This window comes from Orcinus orca, chromosome 18 (assembly GCF_937001465.1).
Source record: "Orcinus orca chromosome 18, mOrcOrc1.1, whole genome shotgun sequence".
Lineage (NCBI taxonomy): Eukaryota > Metazoa > Chordata > Mammalia > Artiodactyla > Delphinidae > Orcinus > Orcinus orca.
The window spans coordinates 62448166-62458355 of record NC_064576.1 but is presented as its reverse complement, the minus strand read 5'-3'; the positions used below and the strand labels follow the sequence as shown (position 1 = coordinate 62458355).

The 10190-nt window shown below is 43.2% G+C and overlaps 1 protein-coding gene across 2 annotated transcripts in view; it reads left to right on the top strand.

The window, feature by feature from the left end:
• Nucleotides 1-827: 827 nt before the first annotated feature.
• Nucleotides 828-10190, top strand: part of INTS6 (integrator complex subunit 6) — a 90690-nt gene continuing 81327 nt past the window's right edge. The window contains exons 1-3 of one of the 2 annotated variants that reach the window (XM_004274617.4): nucleotides 828-1455; nucleotides 1832-1909; nucleotides 2703-2852. In XM_004274617.4, coding sequence (XP_004274665.1) covers nucleotides 1345-1455; nucleotides 1832-1909; nucleotides 2703-2852 — 339 coding nt within the window. In that variant the 5' untranslated portion in view covers nucleotides 828-1344. Of the gene's footprint in view, nucleotides 1456-1831; nucleotides 1910-2167; nucleotides 2189-2702; nucleotides 2853-10190 lie in introns of those variants that run through there. The other variant, XM_049701049.1, reaches the window with a different exon arrangement.

The window sequence follows — 10190 nt, the reverse complement described above, 5'->3', positions numbered from 1 at the left end:
TCGGAAAAAAAGGGTTTGTTCCCTTTCTGGTGGGTCCTCCAACGAGAGGGCTCCTGGCTAGGTCCAGCCCTCACCCTCGGTCGCTGCCCAAGGCCGAGCGAGGCTGCGGACGAGGATCGCCCCTCGTCCCCCACTCCCCTACGGGAGCGGAGTGACTCGCGGAGAAGATTAGTCCCTGGTCATAAACAACCTCTCACTTCCCTTCCCCCGCCCCGGGCCCGCCCGCGCTGGGGCCGGCCCTCCGAGGCCCAAGGAACCTCCTCCGACGACCGCGGGCCCCGAGCCCTCATCCGGAGGATGACCGCCGGCCTGCCCCGACTCCTAACCGGGCGTTGGATCACTCTACTCATCCCCTCCTCACTCGCCCATTGGGGAAGGGGTTCGCTACAGCGACCTCGAAACAGGAGCTGAGGCCAGCCTCCATTTCCCTTCCTCCGACCCCTATCACCTCCACCAGCCAAGGAGAGGCCGACGGGCCTCACGCGCAGACTCACGGCCGCGGCCCCCGCCCCCATACCGCCGTCCTTCCGCGGGCTGTCCCCGCCCCTTCCCGGAGCCCGCCTCCGCGTCTGCCGGCCCGCCTGCTCGCCCCTCGCGCTCGCTCTCGCGCGCACCCGACGCTCCGCCTCCGCGCGTGCTCCAAAACTGTTCCCGGAGCCAGCCTCCAAGCTTCCCCCGCCCCTGAGCTGTTTGAATATGCTAATAAGAGGCCAGGGATCAGCCAATAGATTAGCGGGGCGGTGCATCACGTGGCTAGAGGACGTGTCAGGGGCGGAGCCTCTGCAGCCCCTGCCCGAGTTAAAACCGGAGTGTGAGAGAGAAAAGCGCTTCAGTAGCGAGAGGGGCTGAGAAAGTGGTGACACCGCCGGGGTGCGGAGGGAGTCCCTGAAACTTCTCCCAACAGCCCCAGGGCCAATCTCCCCTCAGCCCACTCCCCTCTTCGCCAGCTCCCAGGTCCCCACTCCCTGCACCGGGGGTGGGGTTGGGAGCCAGGCCCGTCTCCCGCTGGGACACACACAGGGGCCGGGAGCGGGGACGGGACCCCCGAGGCGGGGGGGACGGACCGACAGACAGACGGCCGGGCGCCCGCCCCAGCGGGCAGGCAGGCAGGAGGAGGCGGAGGCGGGGGTACGACTGGGAGGACTGGGTCTGGGGAGTTTCCTCTCAACTATCGGGGGAGAAACTCCCCGCAGCCGGAGGAAAGACCCAGACCGTGTTTTCCTCCCGGGGGCCGCGCTCCCCCGCCCCGCGTAGCGGCGGTCGCCGCCGCCGCCACCGGCGCCTCCACCTCTACCATCTCCTCTTTCTCCACCACCTCGGGCCCCGGTGTCCCCGGCCAGCACTATGCCCATCTTACTGTTCCTGATAGACACGTCTGCCTCTATGAACCAGCGCAGCCATCTGGGCACCACCTACCTGGACACGGCCAAAGGCGCGGTAGAGACCTTCATGAAGGTACCGACTGACCGAGCCCGGGCGGCGACCCCGGTCCGGCGGCCAGCGGGCGGCAGGGGTGGGGGGAGGGCGGCCGGGGGCGGCGAGGCGGAGGTGTCGGGGACCTGACTGCGGGAGCTGCCGGGCTCGGGGACCCCCTCCCCCACCGCGCGGGCGGGCGGGCGGGCGCTGCAAGCCGGGCTCGGCCCGGGCCGGGGCTGCGGCCCCGGGCGGTGTGCGGGGGCCGATCTGTGTGTGTGGGGCGGCTGCGGCGTGTGCGGTACTGTGGGGGGCGGCGGGGCCGCTGGGCGCCCCTTCTCCGCCTGGTAACCTCGCCTCTGTGCTTCCCTCTCGCCCGCCCTGTTCCTCCTCCCGTTCCCCACCCGCTCTCCCGCAGCTCCGTGCCCGGGACCCTGCCAGCAGAGGAGACAGGTATATGCTGGTCACTTTCGAAGAGCCGCCCTATGCTATCAAGGTAACAGCCCTCGCCCTCCCCCTTCCCTTCCCTGTTCCTTCCTCTCTCACCCTCCCCGCCCCCCCATTCACCCTTCATTATGCTCCCCTCCCCCACCCGCTGTGCTCCAGGCGCTGAGGTCTTTTCCCCTGCGGGCTCCCACTCCCTCCCCCGCTACGGAGCGTCCTGGCGCGGCGCGGAGTCGCCGGGCCACCGCCGTCCCCTCCCCAGCCCGGCCCGGCGGCGGCGGCGGCGGCGGCGGCGCTGCGATCAACATGGCCGACATTTCCCCTCCGCGGCGTGAGCGGCAGCAATGAACTGTGGGGGATATTTATTCAAGTTAGCCCGAGTGACAGCCGGGCCCGGCAGCGCCGAGCCTGGGTCTGCATTAAAGGGGAACCGGCCCGAGGCCGGGGAGGGGGGCGGGGGCCGCGGGGCTGGGGCTGCGGAGTCTCCCCGAGAGGGCCGCGGGCCGGTGGGACAGCGCGCTAGGTGAACTTCGCAAGTCCCGCTCACTTCTGCTTTCCACCAGTATCTTTGCATCCCCGAATTCTGGGTATGAGGCTGGGGAGTACGCTTCCCGGGGAAGTTATAAAGTACGAAGGCTGGTAGCTGACGAAAGCTGTAGAGCCAGCAGGTTTATTCTTGGCCTCCTTTGGAAGAGAGTTTCCTCAGCAGTGATGCGTTATTGACACGTTACTCAAAACCGTGCAGCAAAGTGAAGCAGCTCCTTGGTGAACGGCAGATTGTAACGGCCGTCCGTGTGCACATGGCTTTGAAAGATGAAAAAAAATTCTTACGTTTTTCTTTTCAGGCCGGATGGAAAGAAAACCATGCAACGTTTATGAATGAACTGAAAAACCTTCAGGCTGAAGGACTTACGACTCTTGGCCAATCCCTAAGGACAGCTTTTGATTTATTAAATTTAAATAGATTAGTAACTGGCATAGACAACTATGGGCAGGTAGGTTGACTATTAAGGTGGAAAAACAGTTGATTTTTCTTTTTGTGGAAAAACAGTCCAGTCCCGAAACTGTATAACGTGAAATACAAGTGTAAAACATTTCAGATTAAAATCCAGTATGCACATAATCCAAAAGTGAAACAATGACCACACTGTATATGATTTTATAGCCCTCATTTTTTTTTTCTTTTTTTAAAATGTATTTGTGTTCAGAATTCGAATCTGAATTCTTTGCTATGAAGTTGACATAAATTTAGTTTTAACCTTAAAGTTCACTCAGGAAATAAACGGGAAAACATCCTGCCTCACCACACTCAGTTTCTCTGGTAGTCTGTCCACAGGCAATTGTGCAACTCTTGCAATGACTGACAGACACTAGTTGATTAGTGGTCTTAAAATGTTAGAGGAAATTATTCTATTTGTTGTATCAGGGTTTAATTTAACCATATTATATAGCTCTGAAAGGTAAGAAGGTTTTCATTGTAGTGTACTAACTGGCTGAGTACATTAAGATTTCTCAGCTTTTGGGGTGTGTCCAGTAAGGCACTATGCAGGAAGAATTCTGAAGCCATTCTTGAATTAAATGACAGGTCCAGAGTTTTGTTTTTAAACTCCAAACCCTTGCAAAAGAGGCTGTTTGAAAATATGAAAGAACCCTTCCTTTCTCCCTTAACTCTCCCAGTTCCTCTGTTGCACTTGCTGTTATCTCTTTGAAGATGAGACGAGACCATTAAATCACATGATGGTTCACTATGGGATAATGCAAGGTGGTCCATTATAACACTTCTTGAGATAACTGGCCTGGGAAGTAAAAGATACTGAAGAATGTGTAATGTTACACATAACAAAGGAATATTAAATCCAAGGAGTTCAGTTCCTATGTTGTGCGAAGCACTATTACCACAGTGATACTTTTAGGCACACATTTTGTTCTTGTTCCCAAGTTCCATGAGCCACAGTTTTCAGGAGTTTCACAAATTTCAGGGAAATTCTTCCCACAACTACAGCGTTTGGTTTCTTTATATAGAAAGAAGCAGAATTGTTCCCTTGTTTTAGAAATGTTTATGCTTTACTTTTTAAGGGTAACTTTTCAGTGCCTGAACATCTTTGGCTTTGGAAAATGATTGAATGTAGTTCTGTTGCATTTAAAGTATATGTTGCAACTTGGAGTCACTTTGTTTCTATCTTTATGGAATTACGGAATTGCATTTCATGTATTTTCTCACACATTAATCTTTTTCTATTTCCCCTTTCATGCTGCTTTATTTTTCAGCTTTTAGTAAGTTGGGCAGATTTGCCATGAACTTTTTAGTTTGTTTCTTTAAAATAATGGATTTATTTCCCTTTCATTTTCCTTTGTTATCTGTAGCACTGTGCAGTCTTATTGCTTAAGGTTTTGAGCTAAACTTTGAGTTCAAAGACAGATGAAACTTGCCATTATTCAGTTATCCTTATTTCCTTATTATTGGATATACTAACTGTTATTATTTGGTTGTCAGGTTGTCAGTGTATAGCAGAACTACTAATTTCCTGATCTTCTGCATCACATTTCATAAGTGGGAAAGGCGTTTAGACACGTTTACCTTCTACCTCCTATTAAAAATATGGCTTAGGTGTTTCCTTAGAAAAAACTGATGGTCATGGAGAGGCTGAGGACATTTGTAATTTAAACCCGTATTTTCCTTTTCCCAGTTGCCATCTTCCACCAGAGGATGCTTAAGTTCTTGTCTATAAAGCTCACAAAAAGTTTGAGGTTGAAGGTGGTCCTGCTGTGCTCTTACCACTTTGACCAAGAGAAGAGCCTGGAGATAGGATGTTTTTGTATGTTAAGATTTATTAATTCAACAGAGGGGAGAGATTACGCCTTTCAGTTATTTTGATGAATAAGCAAGGATGCAAGGAGTAATATCCTGAATTGGCACATGAAAATGATACTAGCATTAAAATAACTAAGGAAGCCACAATTTTCCAAATGAAAATTGACAATGATTGAGTCTAATGATTGTGATTCTCATGATTAATTAGAAGAAAACATCTTCCCAGAAGACATTTTTCATCATAAGATTTTTTTCTTGCTGATTTAAATATACATTTTGTATTCAGAAAAGGATAAATTATCAAGAATTTGGATGTCTCAAATATTTAATATTGTATATAGTTCATGTATTTTCTTCGTAAGGTTATCTCCTATTTTTTGTGGAGTACCAGTATTCTGTAACCTCAGTGTTTCTTGTAAATACTTCCCGTTTCATGATCTATATTAGGATCTTCAGAGCCCACAGTACTAAATGCTTGTATATAATCTCAGTAGTTGAAGGAAATGAGAAAAGGTGAGCTAGATGAAAGGGCATATTGATTTTATAGAACATCTAAAAACCTTTATATGTTTTGGAATAATTTTTCTTAAACACTTAAATGGGGTTTATATATATATATGTATCTGTATATTTATATAGATATTTCCACACGTGTTCCCACTACCCACATACATGCACATATGTGGTTTCCATAATCAATTCCAAGAGTATTTTTAATATCTATATCTATATTGCATAAGTTTAGTTGGCATACCTACAAATAAAACATCTTTCAGTTATTAGCTAGGATACTAAGAACTTGCAGGGCATCAGTTAGGTTAAAGTAGCTGAGAAAAAAATGATTCTTGGTGAATGTTTTCTCAAGCACTTTGGATATCTCACCAAGTTCCTTGCATATAGAAGTCCTTACAAATATTTAATTTGGATAATCAGTACCATTTGCTGATACTTGTACAATCATGGAACAATGTAGTCAGTCTTTTCTTTATAAATTATAGTAACAACTTATTAAATTGCTTATCCTTGCCGCTAAATTTGATAGATTTTTTTTTCCACGTGTATTCACCAGAGTTTCAAATAATGCTGATCTTTTGAGAGCCACTGAAAATTTGAACCTGCCTTAATATCTAAAGTTTGGACATGTATAAAGTTTTAGAGGTCTGATTAAAGTTTCCTATGTAGATCGGTTTATTTTTCATACTTTTCCAAGTTGTTCTATTTTCTGTCAATGTTTTCAACATTGTTTATTATTATTTTTTAAGTTAGGTTCCAGTTAGGTTTAGCTGCTAAATATTACTCTGGCTTGCAGTTCATCATTTTTGTCACTGGACTGATTGCACACTCCTACTACTGAAGGTACTAGTACTGATTCAGTTGTTCTAGGACTTAGAATGGTACCTGACCTACTACTGTATGCCTTTGGTGAAGACAATCCTTGAGTAATACCATGAAAGGAAGTATAATATGTGTTTAATTTTTTGAGGGTTTTCTATTCCAAGTGTTTACCTCATTGAAAAATGGTGGCTTTTAGACACCATCAAATTGAATGAATCTTAGGGAGAATAATGTTAGCCAGTTTTATTCTTCAGCATAAAGAGCTATTTGTGAACTTAGCAGATAATTCAGGTAGATTTCTAATAATACTGCTTTTTTCCCTTTACCAAAGCAGCAGTACCCATTTAGTTCTCAGGTAGTACATAATAAAGGCTTCTCTTTTAATGTTGGTAGGTGAAGTAATGAAAACTTGATTCCCATTTGGGTTTTTGGTTTCCTTTAGGCTATCAAGAAATATGTAAACAATAGTTTGGTATTTATTGACCTATAGATATCTTTTCAAAAGAAAGTAGATTATTATACTTGAACATTCTGTGCTGAATATGAACTGGAGACATTTTTTAAGTCTCTGAACTTTTTTTTCTAATTTTTAAATTGTGGTAAAAAACACATAACATCAAATTTACCATCCTAACCATTTTTAAATGTACAGTTCAGTAGTGTTAAGTATATTCACATTATTGTGCAACCAATTTCCAGAACATTTTCATCTTTCAAAACTGAAAGTCCTTTCAAAACAATAACTCCTCATTTCCCCCTAACCCCAGCCCCTGGCAATCAAAGAACGGCACCATTCTACCTTCTGTTCCTATGAATTTGATTACTCTAGAGATGCCACCTATAAATGGAATCATACAGTATTTGTCTTTTTGTGACTGGCTTATTTTACTTAGCATAATGTCCTCAAGGTTCATACATGTAGCATGTGTTGGGATTTCATTTCTTTTTATGGCTAAAATAATATTCCATTGTACGTGTATACCACATTTAAAAAATTTTTTTGCATATACCACATTTTGCCTACCCATTAATCTGTTGTTGGACACTTTGGTTGCTTCCACCTCCTGGCTGTTGTGAATAATGCTGCTATGAACATGGGGTAAATGTCTCTTGAGATCCTGCTTTCAGCTCTTTTGGATATATACCCTGAAGTGGAATTGCTAGATTGTATGGTAATTCTATTTAAAAAAATTTAAGGAAATGCCATATTGTTCTCCATAAAGTTTGCACTATTTTATATTCCCACCAATAATACACAAGAATTTCAATTTCTGCACATCCTTGATAACACTATTTTCCTTTTTTCTAATATTACCCATCCTAATGGATTTGAAGTGATATCTCATTGGTTTATTTGCGTTTACCTAGTTATTATTTATATTGTACATCTCTTCATATGCTGGGTGGACTTTTGTATACTGGCTTTGGAGAAACATCCAAGACCTTTGCTTATTTTTTGTTATTTTTTTCCGTTGTTGGTAGGAGTTCTTTAAATATTTTGGATATTAACCCCTTATCAGATGTGCAATTTGCAGATTTTTCTCCCATTCCATGGTCTGCCTTTTCACTCTGTTGATTGTCCTTTTTACAGAAGTTTAAATTTTTGATGTATTCCAATATATCTATTTTTTATTTTGCTGCCTTTGCTTTTAGTGTTATATCCAAGAAATCATTGCCAAATCCTATGTATTGACGCTTTCCCCCTATATTTTCTTTCAGGAGTTTTAGCTTTATGTCTTACATTTACGTCTTTAATCCATTTTGAGTTAATTTTGGTATATGGTGTAGAATGAAGTAAGCTTCATTCTTTTGCATGTGGACATCCAGTATTTCCAACACCATTTGTTGAAGAGACTGTCCTTTTCCCTTTGAAAGGTCTTGGCGAGTGCCTGAACTTAAGGCTTCTGAAATTATTTTCGGTAATTATTGATGGATAGGGGACTCTATAGTCAAACTTGCTTAAATGTTTTATCTCCATCTTTAATTGTGTAAAAGAAGAGCAATGGCTAGGAATGTGAAAATTGCATTACTATGACACATTGGGCAGTCACTTTACTGCCCTGTGCCTCTGCTTCTTTGTTTCCCAAATTGCCAGTAATGAAGCCATTAATACCCTTAGAGAATCGATGAGAGTCTGAAATGGGATGGTATATTAAAATGTAATTTAAAAATTATGAAGTGCTCAGTAGACACAAAGCATACTTTTTCTCCCCTCCATAGATTATTCACTTCTGGTTTTCTCTTATTTTTCACCTTTGAATTTGAAATTAGTTATAAAAATCTAGTGATATTTAAAGCTGATTTTTATTACATGCTTTGAAATCTGTTAGTAGCATATTAAGTATATATATATTTTTCGCAGGGGTGGGCTTTATATTGCTTCCTGGGGAAGCAGTGTGAAAGTAAATATAACTTGATCAAAGTTGTCTTAGTGGCAGTTGATAAGCATGGGATAAAGTACAAGGCTGGTATTTTTAAAAAAACAATGTTAAATGAAAACTGGATGAATATCAATTAGCAGATAAGTCAAAGTCATTCTTTCATAGGAATACAAGTTAGAAAAGGAACCTTTAGAAGACAAAAGCACATGTTTTAGGATTCTTTCAAACAGGGAGCTCCCCCTAATGCATTTAAGATGAGATTTACACAAGTTTAATATGCAAGGAACTTTTGAGGAGCACATCTATTAGGTAGATCAAGGGATGTTTTAATAAGAAGGTTTGACTGAGCTCAAAGTAGTATAACATGGCTATGATTTATTTCCTATTGAGCATTAATTTAATTTATTATTTATTTATTTATTTTTACATCTTTATTGGAGTGTAATTGCTTTACAATGGTGTGTTAGTTTCTGCTTTATAACGAAGTGAATCAGCTATACGTATACATATATCCCCATATCTCCTCCCTCCTGCATCTCCCTTCCACCCTCCCTATCCCATCCCTCTTAGGTGGTCACATAGCACTGAGCTCATCTCCCTGGTGCTATGCGGCTGCTTCCCACTAGCTATCTGTTTTACATTTGGTAGTGTATATATGTCCATACCACTCTCTCACTTCGTCCCAGCTTACCCTTCCCCCTCCCCTTGTCCTCAAGTCCATTCTCTACGTCTGTGTCTTTATTATTCGTGTCCTGCCCTTAGGTTCTTCAGGACCTTTTTTTTTTTTTGATTCCATATATGTTACCATCTCTTTCTGACTTACTTCACTCTGTATGACAGATTCTAGGTCCATCCACCTCACTACAGATAACTGTTTCATTTCTTTTTATGGCTGAGTAATATTCCATTGTATATATGTGCCACATCTTCTTTATCCATTCATCTGTTGATGGACACTTAGGTTGCTTCCATGTCCTGGCTATTGTAAATAGAGCTGCAGTGAACATTGTGGTACATGACTCTTTTTGAATTATGGTTTTCTCAGGGTATATTCCCAGTAGTGGGATTGCTGGGTTGTGTGGTAGTTCTACTTTTAATTTTTTAAGGAACCTTCCACACTGTTCTCCATAGTGGCTGTATCAGTTTACATTCCCACCAGCAGTGCAAGGGGGTTCCCTTTTCTTCACACCCTCTCCAGCATTTATTATTGTTCGTAGATTTTTTGATGATGGCCATTCTGACTGGTGTGAGCTGATACCTCATAGTAGTTTTGATTTGCATTTTTCTAATGATTAGTGATGTTGAGCCTTCTTTCCTGTGTTTGTTGGCAATCTGTATATCTTCTTTGGAGAAATGTCTATTTAGGTCTTCTGCCCATTTTTGGATTGGGTTTGTTTTTTTGATATTGAGCTGCTTGTAAATTTTGGAGATTAATCCTTTGTCAGTTGCTTCATCTGCAAATATTTTCTCGCATTCTGAGGGTTGTCTTTTTGTCTTGTTTATGTTTTCCTTTGCTGTGCAAAAGCTTTTAAGTTTCATTAGGTCCCATTTGTTTATTTTTGTTTTTATTTCCCTTTCTCTAGGAGGTGGGTCAAAAAGGATCTTGCCATGATTTGTGTCATAGAGTGTTCTGCCTATGTTTTATAGCTTTATAGTGTTTGGCCTTATATTTAGATCTTTAATCCATTTTGAGTTTATTTTTGTGTATGGTGTTAGGGAGTGTTCTAACTTCATTCTTTTACATGTAGCTGTCCAGTTTTCCCAGCATCACTTTGAAGATGCTGTCTTTTCTCCATTGTATTATT